At 39.4% G+C, this 16,179-nt stretch overlaps 2 protein-coding genes across 4 annotated transcripts in view; both read left to right on the top strand.

Annotated features, from left to right (window-relative positions):
* brd9 (bromodomain containing 9) overlaps positions 1-3,075 on the top strand; it is a 9,848-nt gene extending 6,773 nt beyond the window's left edge. For all 3 annotated transcript variants that reach the window (XM_008285688.1, XM_008285687.1, XM_008285686.1), the window contains exons 11-17: positions 120-215; positions 1,244-1,376; positions 1,490-1,601; positions 1,689-1,745; positions 1,848-1,953; positions 2,504-2,674; positions 2,768-3,075. In XM_008285688.1, the coding sequence (XP_008283910.1) occupies positions 120-215; positions 1,244-1,376; positions 1,490-1,601; positions 1,689-1,745; positions 1,848-1,953; positions 2,504-2,674; positions 2,768-2,868 (776 nt within the window). In that variant the 3' untranslated portion in view covers positions 2,869-3,075. The remainder of the gene's footprint in view (positions 1-119; positions 216-1,243; positions 1,377-1,489; positions 1,602-1,688; positions 1,746-1,847; positions 1,954-2,503; positions 2,675-2,767) is intronic.
* Positions 3,076-4,436: 1,361 nt separating this feature from the next.
* Positions 4,437-11,477, top strand: zdhhc11 (zDHHC palmitoyltransferase 11). The gene is made up of 11 exons (XM_008285685.1): positions 4,437-4,788; positions 6,873-7,091; positions 7,567-7,745; positions 7,850-7,951; positions 8,042-8,166; positions 9,189-9,344; positions 9,439-9,557; positions 9,640-9,689; positions 9,778-9,841; positions 10,488-10,566; positions 10,763-11,477. The coding sequence occupies exons 2-11, from the start codon at positions 6,873-6,875 to the stop codon at positions 10,897-10,899; spliced, it is 1,230 nt and encodes a 409-aa protein (XP_008283907.1). The 5' UTR covers positions 4,437-4,788; the 3' UTR covers positions 10,900-11,477.
* Positions 11,478-16,179: the final 4,702 nt, after the last annotated feature.

The raw sequence follows: 16,179 nt of genomic DNA, 5'->3' as shown, positions 1-16,179 counted from the left end.
CCTGATGCAGAAGGTCTGCTATTAAAGCACTAAAAAAAAAAAAAAAAAAAAAAAGTCAAAACCTTGTTTACAACTATGTTAAGTGATATCAATGAAATTTTGCTCTTTTTTTTTTGCAGAAGAGGAAACCCATAAAGTGGACCTGAGTTCTCTGTCAAATAAGCTTCTTCCAGGATTAACAACTTTAGGTTTCAAAGATGACAGGAGACACAAAGGTATGTCATGACGTGCACTCGTGTTGATTCACTTTGTGTTTTTCACGTTAATTGTTCCATTTAACCACCTGAACCCCCTGTTTTTTTCTCTTTTTTTAAAAATTATTATTATCTTGCCACATTGCTCACTGTAGGCAAATTTTTACTGCAATATAAAATCCCACACTTCTGTAAAAACAACACAACCATGGTTACAAGTAGAGAGAACTCAAAAGTGCTGTTTGTGCAGTATAAATCATCAATCATAAAAAGGAAGAAACTAAGCTACATTTTTTCATTTGTTTTACCACCGTTGAAAAAAACAATATTCACAGCATTTTCCCAAGGGCCCACAGGTCTTACCACTGCTGGAAAAAAGGGGGCTCACATTACTATGGATATTTAAGTACTTATATTCTGACATCTACTACAAACTTGACGTTTTTAACTCTACTTTGCACTAGATAGATGTTTCACTGTGCTAAATGTACCTTTTGACACCATGATGACAAATTGCTCCTCTGTAAACCATCTTTGCATTTATTTTATTGCTCAACTATGTTTTGTTTTTCTCTCAGTCTTTCTAATTTGTTACCACACATGTTCTCTCTCTGCTCACACAAACACAGTCTGCATTAGCTGACAATTCCCTGAATTTTTGTCATGTGACTGCCAGTCACAGCTGAGTCACTCAGTTGTGTTGAGGAACACAGAATTTTTAGTTATCTGCACAGTCTGGTGTAAATGGGTTTTGGAGACTTTTTGAACAAGCCATGCAGAATAACAATCTTGATGAAACTTCACAACTTTAAGCTTAGATTTGGTTAGTTGTCCCGCTGGAATTGCACATTGCACATGACGATGAGCATAAAGTTAAAAATCTGATGATTCTTTGTGTTTTTACAGTTTTGGACTCGAATAAATGGTGTAATTAATTTTTATGATTAATGGCATTCAAACCTATCTATGGTTTCTGTGGTTCAGATCACTAATGAATAACAATTACAAAACTCTGATGAAGAACTTGTTGCTGTTCTGTCTCTGTGTAGTGACTTTCCTCAGCAGTGCCTACAACATCCAGAGCCTTCAGAAGAACTCCATCTTCCCAGACTTGCTGTCTGATGAGATGGACACGCTCTATTCAGCCTATGGAGATGACACAGGGGTACAGTGTGCTCTGAGGTAGGACGTTTCTTTGATAGGTGAAACTAATGTTTGAATTTTTTACATGCTAAAGTTTCCAATTCCAGTCTGCTTTTAATTTCTGTTCACCTTGTTTTTTTTCACCTCTTAAGTGTACAGGAGTTTGTCAAGGGCTGCGGAAGTGTCACCAAGCATTGGGTCGATGGGCTTCTGGACAAGATGACCGCAGGCGATCACAGTAAAGCTGTGAGTCAGATTCGACAGGTACAGTCTCTTGAGCATCTCTTGAACCGTTTGCTTTTTTGATGTAAGCCTGTTGCGTTGTGTTGTGATGCCTGTTTTCCATTTCAGAAAAGAAACATAACGCTGAAACCTGATGAAACCAAGTCCAACATCTGTGACATTCAGGTACGTTGTAATTTATTAAGGAGATGCTATATTTTCTTTGTAATGTTTTACTTATCCCCGCTGATTTGACTGTCTGATTGAAGCTGAGTATTTTTTGTTCAGATGAGCGATGGCGCTGGCCTGGGAGAGAGCAGTTCAGTGCTGGACTTCATGTCAATGAAGAACTATCCTGATATGTCTCTGGATATTTCCATGCTTAACTCATTAGGTAAATATCTACACACTGCATGATTTTATTTACATGTATACCGCTAATCCAGTAATAATCTATTTATAGCAGCAAGTTGAGCAATACGGGGTCTTGTAGACATACTCTGATTATGCTAATGTGATACTTCTTACAGTAGCAGTAAACATAAACTTTAATATTTTGGCAGTTGTCACTCTATTTTAAACACATGGTAGTCAAACCCCATTCTAGACAAAAATTTTCAGTATCATGCTTTACTTTCTTTTGAGCTTTAAAATAGGGTGCTGACTGTTTAAAAGCGAGACGCATCTTTCTCTGGAAAAATATCGTTGTAATGTTCTACTGTCCTAACGCGTGTATGAACTGAACAGAGCGGCGTATAGACACACTTGTATTATAAAATCTGCCTTGAAGCCGCTCTGGTGTACTATTGTGGATATCTTTTGTACTAGTTTAGTTTATTTGTGTGTGCGCTTCCCCTCTACCTTTAAAGGCCACCCAGAAGCCAAAACCTCCCTATAAGTGCCCCCCCCCCCTTTCTTTGTTTAATGTTCTTTGTCTTCATCAGGTAAAAGTGTGAAAAAAGAACCAGGGAACGAGGAGGGTCAACAGAATTTTGATGATGCTGACAAACTCCTGCAGGAGTTCCAGGAGGCTCAGGTCGACAGAGTCGGCTCCAGGCCCTCGTCCAACCTGTCTTCTCTATCTAACGCGTCAGAGAGGGACCAGCACCACTTAGGTATCTGCAAGTTATAGCTTCCACTTTGTTGAAATAGCAACAGTAAACCCAGCACAACAACATAACAACAACCATGTTTTCTTTTATTCACAGGAAGCCCGTCACACCTGGGTGTTGGGGACCAGTCTGAAATGGTTCGCGATCCCTACGAGTACCTGCAGTCTCCAGAGCCAGAGGGTTCGGCCAACAGCTGACCACACACACTGCCGTTTTGTCATCCTTGTGTTAACAACACTGGGCACTCAGTGTTGGACTGTTCAAACACTGTGGACGCAACAAGGAGCCTCAGTCCTGCTTTAAAAACTGAAGACAAGTGTACAGACTGTTTGTAGTGTAATTGTTTTTTTTTTTTGTACGAGCGCAACACTTGAAGAATAAATGTTTTTGTCTGTATTTATAAATGTGTGTTGTTCAATTAGCAAACAAAAATCCCTACACAACATCAATATTACTTCAATTTTAAATGATTCAAAATTGTACCCCCTCATAGTATTTACATTATTTATAAGTTGAACAGTGGAGTACCTGCTTTTGTGTGAAGTTACAGGTTCCAACACCTTTTGGACTCATGCAGCCCCGTGTCATTACACTCCTACCTTCATACTTCACTGTCAGGACTATGCATTCACTGTGGTGGTCCTCGCCTGATTTACACCAAACATACAGGACCCTATCTGAGCTGAACAGATTTATCTTGATGTCATCTGACCAAAGAATGTGCTTCCAATATTAATCAAGCTTCTTTTTGTGTTCTTTAGCAGAGTTCTTACAGTTTTGTGCCAAACAGGAAGCACGGTTGTTTTTCTTGAAAGCAGAGATCACAGAAAACTCTGATTTCCATTAATAGCACCTGGCACCAAGTGGGACATACTTGCCCGATTGTTTTTCACAATTGCAGTGTACATTGAGCAATGATTAGTTAATCCTGCAGCTCTGATTACTGGTACTATGGCTCATTCTGTACCTCCTGATTACTGCTGCAACTGTGTTTTTATAGATTGTTAGTAGCTAATCAATCTTCCTGTATCCTCCTCTACCTTTTTGAAATCTTGCATATAGATCTATCTAATCCTCTGATAATTCTTCTCTGTGTGGAGCCATGATGCAGACATGCAGATAGGCACAGTCCATAGGTCCAAAACTGATAAAGTACTGATGTTCACAAGTCATTTTATCAACCTTGTTGATGCAGTTAGGCTAACTGGAAATCACAGATATAATCACAGGTGTTTTTTTTCTTGTGTGTCACAGACTGAAGGTGTGTTATGTACTTGAATCATTTGACATTTAAGTGATTTTGCACAAGGATCCACTTACTTCACCGTGGGAGCACTTGTAAATGTAGCAAATATCAACCGGCATTCAAATTAAGTGTGTTTTACGGGTAAAGGATGTCGGTAGAATGTGTGGCTGCTGTAAAGATGCGCTCTGCGGTCTCAGATTTCTGCAGGAGTGAACTTCCAGTTAGACTTTATATATATGTAATGTCGGGTTTCAGTTTGTGAAGGAAGTGAAAATGAGCAACATTTGCATTCACTATAATGCAATGATCCAAACTTTGAGGGGAGAGATAACCATAAAAAGTCAGGCTATATTTTTGAAAGCAGAAGTGTATTGTGTGCACACATCTGTGTCTGCAGCTTCCTCTTGCTCTCGTGGGAAGAAAAAGTATTGACTATTTAAGAAGGACTTATATTTTCCAGTATGAAAAAGAAGAAGCTATGATTGTGTGTATGATAGTGAAGCTGCATGCTTATTTATTCAGCCAGTGAAGAGCTGCAATAAATGAAGCTGGGTATCTAGAGCTGAGTTGCAGTGCGCATGCGCAGTGGGATAGTTAGTTTCCATAGCTCCGACCTGCTGAGTGAGTTGATTCTTCAACTTCTGACTCACGTCCTCCGCTGACACAAATCCAAGGGCACCGGAGCGTATTTATCCGGGATTAGAGGTGCTTTTTCAGCTGTTTATCCTCGATGTTGAGCTTTTCAATCATGTAGATTTTTACATATTTGAAGCACCTGCCCGGCTCACAAACTAATCATGGGATATTAATCGATGGAAATCTCCGCCCGAAGCTTCAATTTTGTGGTCGCTTTGCTTTTTCAGCAGGAAAAGTAAGTAATTTTTCACGTGTTACAACTTCTTTCACACATTTTCTGTTGGCTGTGGTTGGCAGGAGTTTATCTCGAGGCGTAAAAATACTAGTATTTGTGAGGTATTTGTGAATTAAACATACGGCAGGCTGCTGATAAAGCACTCAACCATTAAGGCAGGTTTAGCTTTAGTTGTCAAGCAAAACAAAAGCAACAGCTGCTAGCAAGACAGCTACACAGGACCATTACCTTAACTTGGCAGCTAATGTTCAACTTCTCACAGATTTCTGGAGCAGATATGAGCAAAAGCTATTAATTGTCAGCTCGTTCAAAAGTTTACAAATTGCTTTTTTTTTTTTCTTCAATTTTTCTTTTTTAGCTAATATGGAGGACTGTGCACAGATCAAGTGTTGTCTTTAGGGTCAAAAGGCAAAAGCAAAACATGTGATTACAAAACCTGAACAAAGAAAGGGGATGTTGCACTTTGTGTTACTGTTACACCCTGGACCAGCTGTTGTTTGCAGCCTTGTCTTGTTATTTATACCTGTTTCATTTCTCAAATACATTGTACTCACTGCGTTCATCTCACTCCATAAATGCAGCTTAATGCAGCAGCTCAGAAAGAAATCCTGTCTTAATTAGATTTATACGGACCAATTAATGTTGTAGAGAAATATTGGTTCAAGTTTTTGAATTTTATGCCATTACACTAGAAAGCTGAGATGGTGACAAAAGATGGTAAGACATTGTGTTAGAGATATTAATGATGAATATTAACCATTTCTTAATTTTTACCAAACAAAACCTCTCATACCCCTGAAAATTGTCACAGTTCTTTGAGAAGTTGCAGCTTCTGTCCCATTTAAATTTAAATTTAAATCCCATTTAATATCTGTCATGTTCTAGATTGTTCTTATATGCTATAAACTGAGCACTGCTGATGCGGTACTTCTCTAGTTAGTTATTTAAACCAAAGAGCTCAGTGAATTGCCATCAGCCATTGCCATGGCTAAGAGGAAGTTGTGCATTGTGGCTGCTCACACGTCGTGGAAAGGCTATGAAGCCATACTGAAGTGTTTTCAAGTGCCAGAAGCCCCAGTGCAAAGCATTTTCAAAATGATCAAGGAGTTCCACACGGTGAAAAATCTCAAAGCGCTGGTTGGAAGACAAAACTGAGTCCTGCACTGGAAAGAATGAAAGCGCAAAAGAAGAATCCAACGATCAGCACCAAGAGCATCCGGATGAACATGAGCAGTTCTGGTAGCAACATCTTAATTGGACACTCCAGCAGACACTGAACAAGGCTGGTCTCCATGGATGCGGAACATGGAGGACTCCACTTATCCAAGACAGACACACAAAAGCTCACCTGGACAACAAAAACAGCTTTTGGTCATTAGCAGTCGGATGAGATGAGAATGGAATTGTTTGGACAGAGAGACCAAGGAAAGGAGACGCATTCAAGCCCATGAACAGCATCCCCACGGTCAAACGTGGTGGTGGGAATGAGAAGGAAGACTGGTCTAAGGAAACGGCATCATGAGAGATGAGGAGCACATTCAGATTGTGGAGGATAACATCAGGCAGTTTGCAGAAAAACTGCTCCTTGGGCAGCTGGAGATCAACACAAAGGAAAAAAATCCCCGTGGAGGTCTGCAGCAGAACTGTTAACAACTGTAACATCTGTTTAATTTATTATGAAAAAAATGTGGGGAAAAAAATCACAATTCACAAAGTCTTAACATCTTTTGTCACTTGTTTATATCATTTCCATCCACAGGAAACCCCCCCAAACGCAAAAAATACAAATTTGGCAAAGATACAAATAATCTTAGGGTTAACTGTATATGTTTAATATATTTCTTTCATTGTTATTATACCAGTGAGGTGGACTTGAATGGCTAGGCTGTTGTAGTTGTGACTATTTGTAGGGCACACTTAGCTAAAGCAAATGCAGTCTGACTATATGTCCATGAGTAACTCAACAGTCCCTGACACAGCTCATTTTCCTAACTCATTTCCCCAGCAAATGTGACCACACTCTATTGGAGCTGGACTCATGTGAATTACATTGTGTGCTTCTAATCTGTCTTCCAACTGTCTAGATGAGCTGCTTCAGTCAGCGGTTGAGGCGCACGGCTCCGATGCGAGGCAACAGCAGAAACGAGCTGGTGCCCTCCAAGCCTCCGAGGATGAACGGATGGTCGTGGCCGCCTCAAGCTTTCCAGGTGGTGGGGTGGCTGGCCTACAGCTACCTCGCCATAGTCAGCTTCGGTATCTATATCCCTCTTCTGCCTGTGCCGTGGAACCATGTGACCTACGCTGTATCCTTAACACGCAGCTGAAACCTCAACTGTCCTTGTATCTGACTATCGAGTGCACATCAGTGGGTCTTTCATATTTGAATATGGAGCAAACATTAGCCTCTGCTGTGGTTTTTGTTGCTGCTCTGCTGGAGAAGACAAGGGTTTTGTTGTGTGGCCTGTATCTGTATGGGCCCCAGTCACACCCGACATGACTCCGTCTCTGTGGTCTCTATCAAAAGACATAATCAGTGGTCTTTTTGTTACATGTTGAATGCTGCATGATGTGTACACGCTAGTTCACTTTACCGCAGCGTCACGCAGCCATAGGAACAGTCGATGTCTTCAGACTTTCTCACACAAAGGATACACTTGTGTCCAACAGTTTGTTGCTCTTGTGCCTCTTGCTGTTCTGCTTTTTTAACTCCACATTTATCAAACATTGCTCTAGTCTTCTCATATTAGTGTTGTTTTCCTTGACTTTGGTTGTGCACAGCTGATGGGCATCGTGTTTATTGTGCACTTTATCACCCACATTGCTGCTGTTACTATAGATCCAGCAGATGCCAGCGTAAGGGCCAAGCAGAGCTATTCCAGTCCGTTGCCTTTTTTTGACCGGACGAAGCAGCCGCATGTTATCCAGGATCTGCACTGTTACCTATGTAATGTCAAAGTGTATGTATCCCGAGCTGCAGCCTCTAATGTGATTTCAAGTTTTATCATTTTGCGATCATAAAGATGTATTAAGTGTAATGATGTAAAACTAAATCTTCATGTAGTGGTCCCAAAGTAAAACACTGTGGCGTTTGCAACAAGTGCGTGGAAGACTTTGATCATCACTGCAAATGGCTGAACACCTGTGTGGGTGGGAGAAACTACTGGTAAGTTCTTGGAAGAACATGTCTTGTGATTCCGAATAAAATGTGGAAGGCTGTGTAGATTGACATGAGGTTTTTTTGTGCTGCTTTCAGGTTGTTCTTTTTGGCGCTGTCCTCTGCTACGATTGGCACCTTTCTGCTCATTGTTGTGGTTTTGTTCATATTTATTCAGCATTACCTGGATCCACACAGCCTACGCACTGCGCCACAGTTTCACAGTGAGTTACTTGGATTTAGTTTTGTTAACTGCATCAATTCAATTTTAGTAACATAGCGTCAGTTCAAAACATGAATCCTTTCAGGCCTATAGCAACATAACTAAGAAATGAGTCACCTGCGCTGAGCCTACCTATAAGCTTTACCATAAAGGACAGTTTTAAGTCTAATTTTAAAATTCGAGTGGGTGTCTGCCTCCTGAACCCAAACTGGAAGCTGATTCCACAGCAGAGCAACCTGGTAGCTGAAAGATCTGCCTGTCACTCTGCTTTTGGAAACTCTAGGAACCACAAGTAAGCCTGCAATCTAAGAGCAAAGTGCTTTAATGGAATAATGTGGGACAACAAGGCCTTTTAAGATATTAGTAATTAAGAAATTTGTATGTAGGGGGAAGGAATTTAAATTCTACTCTAGATTTACATGGAGCCAATAAAGAGAAGCTGATATTGGAGGATCTCTCTTGCTGGTTTCTGCTAGCACTCTTGGACATCCTGATAATAGGGAAGTGCAATAGTCAAGCCTAGAAGTTACAAATGCATGGATTAGTTTTTCAGCATCACTTGAGACAGGATGTTCCTGATTTTGGCATTATTGCATTGGCGAAAGAAGGTCATTCGAGAGACTTATTTTATGTGTGAGTTAATAGGCATATCCTGGTCAAAAATAATGCCAAGGTTCCCCACAGTAATGCCATCCTTATTAAATATACGGTTTGACAGTTTGTGTTTGAAGTGTCTAGGGCAAAATAGAATTTAGAATAAGTAAATTATAGGTCATCCGGGCCTTTTTGTCCTTAAGTCATGCTTAAGTTTGCGTAGCTGATTTGTTTCATCTGGCTTCATACAGTAATATAGCACAGTGTCATCTGCATAGCAATGAACATTTATTCAGTGTTTCCTAATATCGCCAAACAAGGTGAAAAACATTGGTCCTAGCACAGAACCATGTGGAACTCCATAAGTAACTCTTATGTGTGTGAAAGAATCATCATTGAGAACAGCATTATTGTTCATTCTTTTCATAGGTGTGCTGGGGAACACTACCTGGCTGGTCTTTTTACCATTAGCTCCCATAAAAACTAGTTCCGCTGGCCTCCTTATATCAGCTTTTATAACCGTCATGCTGAGCATCACCTGCCTGCTGCTGCTCGGCCATCTGCTGGGCTTTCACCTTTACCTCTGTGAGTCAAATGTCCAAGACAAACATCTGGATTGTTTTCCCCCTCTACCACTTATTAATCCTCAGCATTGTTTCTTCTCCTCTTGACTTAACAGTTTATAAAGGTATAAGCACATATGATTACATAAAGATGCAGCGCCAGAAAGAAGCCAGAAGTCGAGACAGTGAAGGAGGAAGTCCTCATGATGCGAAAAGCCATAACAAGACTCCACAGGTGAGTCCTGCCTTCTGCTACTTACTGTTATTCACATGTAGAGTCTGTTGTGGGTAAAAGCATTTATGTTTTCCTTTTAAAGAGCCAAGCGGGCTCAATTGACTGTGAGCCAGCATTATCGCAGAGCTCAAGGTAAAGATATTTTCTTACAGTTCTTGTTGTATTAGTATTAAAGCTAATTTTTCAAAGAAAATTAACGCCACTCCACTTTTTCTTGTAGTTCCTGCAAGTTTGACGATAGAGGCCCACTGAGCAGCCGAATATCAGAATCCATATGTACAGAGGTAAGCATCATGTATCATTTGAATAATTTCACATTGTTTAAATTCGTCAGTGTATTTTACAAAATTTCCAAACTTTCGGAAGAATTATAGTACAAGTACAGCACTAGTCAAAATTGTAAACAGCCTCAGGTCCAATGTGGATATAAAGAATGCAATGTATTAGTACTATGTGACCTTATTGCAGCCTTTGAAACTGTAGACTATTTGATTCTTTTAGACAGGGTTTAAAGTCTCATTGGCCTCTCTGGTAATGTCTTTAAATAGTTCAATCATCTAAAAGCTATTGAACCAATTATGGCGTTCTTCAAGGTTCAATTAAAGGGCCTGCACTTTTTTACCTTTTAAGTGGTGCCACTTGGAAACATCATCAAGAGGCACGGCATCAATTTTTATAGTACACTGATGACAAACAGCTACGTATTGCCTCCTGGTGACCTACAGTCAATCAATGCCTTTTTGAACAATGTTTTAGATATTTAGTTACAGATGGCATTGGATGGCATTTTCTACAGTTCAGTCAGGAGTAAAGTAAAGCTATTTTTTTGCTAGTTTTCTTTTGTCTTTAAAGCCTTTTGTGTTATATTCTATTTGTATGAAAAGTTCAAAACTTCCTGATTGACTGATGAACAATCTGTTTTTGTTATAGCTGGAAAACTTTACGAAATCAGCCGAGAAGGAGAATAGCTTCCGTTATGGCACAGAAAATCCCACAGATAATACAGACAGTGAGTATTTGACTGCACTGGAGAAACAAAAACATAACAGATATGCCTTGCAATGTAATGCAAATAAATACAACAGAGTTAACGCGCCTTTCTTGCATTGACAACAACATTTAAACCATGTGTTTCATATTTAAACAGGATTGTTTGACGGTGATGCAGTGTCCAAATAACACCTCTTGTCTCACTTGTCTCAAAGGGGAAATGAGTGAAGTAAAAAGCTGGAAACCCGTCGACGTTGAAGAGGCTCAGAGCTCCAGCGTAAAGTCTGTGGACGGCGTTCCTGGAGTCCAGGATCCTCTGGGTAGCTCCATCATGACTCCAGATGATACTTAGCAGCAACTGATGTCTTCATCGCGGTGGGTCAGAATATGCTGCTCTCAGGAACAACTTGTTATGATTTTCTATTTCATGAAGGATGTGTTGGACCTGGCACTAGTTTGATGCACATCATGAGACTGTTTTAAATTTTTATTCTGTATGCCGCCTCAATAACTGTGAATGTGTCATTGGGTTTTGTTCTTTTTTATTTTTGTACTGTGTTTTTATGACAATTGTTGAATTATGTAAAGCACTGTTTTATCTTATGTGGAGAGCCAAAGTCCTGCCCCACTGCCGGGCTAGTCTCTGCTCCACCAGCCTCAGTCAGATCAGATGTATTTTGGCATCTTCCTGAAGATACGATGCAACACTGGCGCTTAGTACTGCACTGAGCATCTTGTTGCTCATGCTGTATCTGATTGCCAAAGAGGGAACCTTACATGGAAGAATACTCTGTCTAACTGAAAGCAGTGGAGCAGATACTTGCTTGAAATAACACTTCAGCTCTCTGTTTCTGTTTTTATTGAACCACAAGAACGTTTTAGCTAAGTTTGATAGTAAAGACAATAAATATACCATGTTTTTCCTACTGACTTTTTCTTCTTTAATCTACATAATGATATTGTGACACTATAGAAAGACAAATCCACACCTCCTCCCGCCTATACATGTTTCCAAAGTGCATGTGCATATTGTAGGCTGAATGAGTCTCTATTGACTTCCTTTGCTGGCAACATCTTTAAAAACATCTTCATCAGCAATAGCTTTGACAGCAGCTAAGACCAGTGGTGGAAAGTTACTGAATACATTTAATCAAGTACTACACTTAAGTACATTTTGAGGCACTGGAGTGTTTTCATTTGATGCTACTTTATCTTTACATTTCAAAGAGAAATATTGTACTTTGTACTCTTCTGACAGCTCAAGTTACTTTTCAGATGCAGGTTTCATAATATGACAAGCTTTTAAAATACAACAAATTGTTTGAGATCAAACCAAACTTTTGTAGTCGGACTCACATTTTAGGTGTCTGAGCTGTTATCAGTGCCACCAAATACCGATTTTTCCCTGCAAACTTCTCGTGTGGTTTCAGTCCCATAAATGTTTCAGTGATTTAACATATCAGCAAAAATCAAGGATTATAGAAAATCTGATCTGTGTTTTTGAAGCTTGTTTTTTTTCTTTCACAATAATTGCGAAAACTATATAAAGTAGTTTGAACTAGCTCCACCTACAGCAGCTCCACAGTAACATGCTGCCGACACACTGATGCTTCACTATAATACTCTCATGATGTTATAAATAATAATATATCAGTCACAGGAACCAAACAAGTACTTTCTTTAGTACTTTAATTGCACTTTGCTGCCAATACATATGTAGTTTTACTAAAGTAGGATTCTTCATTCAGGATTTTCACTTGTAATTATCAAGTTTTATTCCTGTATTGGTACGTTTATTTAAGAAAATGATCTGAATACTTCTTCCACTGTTGGCGAAAGCCGTAAGAAAATTTATCCATCAGCTACAGCTTTGACAGGAGCTAAACCTTACATCTGGCCAAACACAAAGCGTTAGGGTGAGTTTTTGTTGAATGCAATCCAAATAAAGTCCTGTTTTGTCTCGTGAAAGCCACACAAAACTACAAAACTTTTGCACAGGTAATGCACATTTAGGGGCTGTTGACAAAAACACATCTTAGAACTCAGAATATTTTACATCTGTTAAGTAACATTAAATGAATTTCTGTACATTTAATCATATGACTGTGTGTCTATATAGATGAATGACAAAAGATGAGGAGTTGCAGATCCATTCAGCAGACCTACAGGCAGTTGCAGGGATGGGAAAAGGGAACTGATTGTTATTTTGACACTAAAAATGGCTTGGAAGAAGACATGTCTGAAATAAACTTACCTATTTGACAGAAGAGTGGCCAATTTTGAAGGCAAGTTCATAAGTGTTAATGAGAATTAATTAAAGAATTAATTAAAGAATACACAACTAAGAATATAAATGGTAGGTGGAGATGATACATAACAATGCTCGTCTTGCAGGAATTTGGTACCTACAGGGTGAATTTCAGAGGCGATACATATAAATGTGTATTTCATTGGGAAAATTTGACAGGAACAATAAACACGTTTAGACATTGCTGAGTATAAAGGTACACATAATTAAAGTCATTTATAATTTAAACTGCAAAAAATGTAAAACAAAACTTCCACAACTTTTGTGTGTTTTAGGCAACTGTTTAACATTTCCTACTGATACAGACACAGTCCAGCTTTTAAATGAAACTTTGCTGCGCTGAAGTGAATCAAGAGGAGGCTCTGCAGCACTTTAACTCAGCAGCACCTCATGATGACTGAGCCAGCTGCTCTGCTGGGCCTGGATAACCTGATTACTGGTGGCAGAGCAGAGCCAACTGAGCTGCTGCTGAAATTTCCAATTCAATGATGAGGTAGGAGACACTTTTTTATGATTATCCTTTTTACATACCCTTCTGATAGTTGCTCCCTGTGATGTTTTATATGATTCAAGCCAGCTTTCGCTCAAGAAGAACGCATTCTGTTGTTATCAGTATTCCAAGCATGTGTGTGTCTCTCTCTGTTTCATCAAGGAGTTTCGGTGATTGCATTTTAATCAATTTTCTTATATATTTTCTTCAAGAATTTGGAAACTTTGTTGCAGCCAATTCATAGGCTATCATATATTTTTACCACTAGAGGGCTGTAGTCACTGGGTTGTGTTTTAAGATAATAAGTGAACAGGAATCTGGTTTTATGAGTAGATATAGAAATTTTGTGGTCTTTCTTTCACAATCACCGAACCTCGTTTTAGAGAGAACTGCCTGTGATGGGAACCAGCCTCCTCCATCGATAGACACGTCAATCTTGTTGGTAAGAATTTCTCATATGGCCTGAATTAAATGTCCTAAAAAAAGTCACTTTCAGTTTTCAGATCTCACATAATATTGAAAAGAAGGACAGAGCTACGGTAAATAAGGCCTTTTTCACCCCTGAGAATTTTGACTCATCATAGTAGGAAAAGCACAGGAGTTAATAAAAATAATAATTTTCCACTGAAGTGTTGCAAAGGATTCAGCTGCCTTTGATTTTATACTTACTACATATTTGTCCTGCTGTTATCAAATGTGAAATATGTTTTTTTTTTTAGGGTTGGTTTGGTCACAGATCATTAATTCATGTTGCAATTAAGCAAGTAAACAAGTGTTTTTGTCAGTATTGTTAATATGCATTTAATATAATTTTTGCCTGCTGCTTCTATTTATAATCCATCCATTATCTATACACCGCTTAATCCTCACTAGGGTCGTGGGGGGCTGGAGCCTATCCCAGCTGACTCAGGGTGAAGGCAGGAGACACACTGGACAGGTCACCAGTCTATCACAGGGCCACACTTAGAGACAGACAACCAAGCACACTCACATTCACACCTACGGACAATTTAGAATCACCAATTAACCTCAACATGTTTTTGGACTGTGTGGGAGGAAGCTGGAGAACCCGGAGAGAACCCACGCTGCACGGGGAGAACATGCAAACTCCACGCAGAAAGATTCCGGTGCCCCCACGGGGACGCGAACTGGTGACCTTCTTGCTGCGAGGCAACAGTGCTACCAACTGCGCCACCCTGCAGCCCCCTCTATTTATAATTTTACATGAAAATGGAATTAACATAACAAAGCAGCACAAAATCCTGTCAGAAGAAAAACCACAGAGAAAATGTACTGGAGCATCTAAAAACATAGTAAAAAAGTTTAATATTTTCTATCAGTTTTTTTTTTTTAAATGTGAAAATTTAATATATTCTCGCCTCAGTACATGTAAAGTGAACTATTTTGCACCTTTTTTGTTTTAATGCTGATGATTCTGACTTATCGCTCATGAAAATGAGAAATCTCAAAAGTTGAGAACGCTTAATTTCACAAAACTTTTTGAAATATCCTTCAATTCAGTTTTATTTGTAGAGCGTCAGTTCACAACTTAACTTAGTAAGATCAAGACCTTGTATTGTATTTATACAGAGAAACACAATGAATCCAGGTGATTTCCTTTGAGCAGCACTTTGGATGAAAAAAAAACTGTCTTTTAGCGAGAGGAAACCTCCAGCAGAACGAGGCTCAGGCAGGGCAGAGAGGAGAGAGAAAACAGACAACATGTAAGACAACAATAAACACTGCAGAAGGTTGGCGAGGCCGCTTCAGAAACATGAACGCCTGCACAGAGGACAACACACAAACTACAGGAGAGAGAAGACAAGTTAATGACATGCACTGAGGGCATATAAATGCAAAGGTGGTGAAAAAGAGGAGAGCAGAGGAGAGGTGCATCATGGGAAGTCCACAGCAGTCTGAGCATACAGCAGCACAACTAAGGGATGGTTCACCTGAGGCAGCACTAACTCTAAGCTTTATGAAATAGGAAAGTTTTCAGCCTAGTTTTAAAATAGAAAAGATGTCTGCCTTCTGAACCCAAACTGGGAGCTGATTCGACAGCAGAGGAGTCTCAAAGCTGAAGGATCTGCCTCCAGTTCAACAATAATATAATATGACACAGTGAGGTCTTTAAGATATAATGAATCTTAGTCATCAGGGGCTTTGTATGTGAGGAAAATGATTTTAGATTCCATCCTAGGTTGTACAGGAAGCCAGTAAAAAGAAGCTCAAATGGGAAAATATGGTTTCTCTCTTGTTGGTTCCTGTCAGAACTCTGGCTGCAGCATTTTGGATCAACTAGAAAGTTACTGGGACTTTCTTATAACAAGGAATTACAAGTATTCCAGCCTAGAAATAACAAATGCATGGACTAGTTTTTATGATAAGATAAATCCCAAAGGAACTTTTTGTGCCAGATATTGCTCAGAAAAAAAGACCCTAACAGCAATGCAGTGCCTAAAAAGTAGAAAGCAATAAGATATGAGTGCAATACAATACTGAAATAAAATTAGTAAGCTAAAGGGCAAGAATAAGGCGAGAATAAAACATTAAAAATAATGCTGGCAATTATACTGAGGCAATAAGTAACATTACACATGAAACATATCTGGAAAATGAAATATTGCACATTGACAGTGTTTTTCAGCATCACTCTGAGACATGATGTTTCTAATTTGGTGAAAGTAGGCCATCCTGGAGACTTGTTTTACATGTGAGTTAAAGAACAAATCCTGGTCAAAAACAACTCCAAGATTCTTTACAGTCGTACTGGACGTCAATGCAAAGCTGCCAGTATGCCGACTTTCTGTCATGTCTGAGAGAAAAAACAAAAG

Source organism: Stegastes partitus, unplaced genomic scaffold (assembly GCF_000690725.1).
Source record: "Stegastes partitus isolate 25-593 unplaced genomic scaffold, Stegastes_partitus-1.0.2 Scaffold413, whole genome shotgun sequence".
Classification (NCBI taxonomy): domain Eukaryota; kingdom Metazoa; phylum Chordata; class Actinopteri; family Pomacentridae; genus Stegastes; species Stegastes partitus.
Note: the sequence above shows the minus strand (reverse complement) of the source record. Positions and strands in the feature narration are given on the sequence as shown.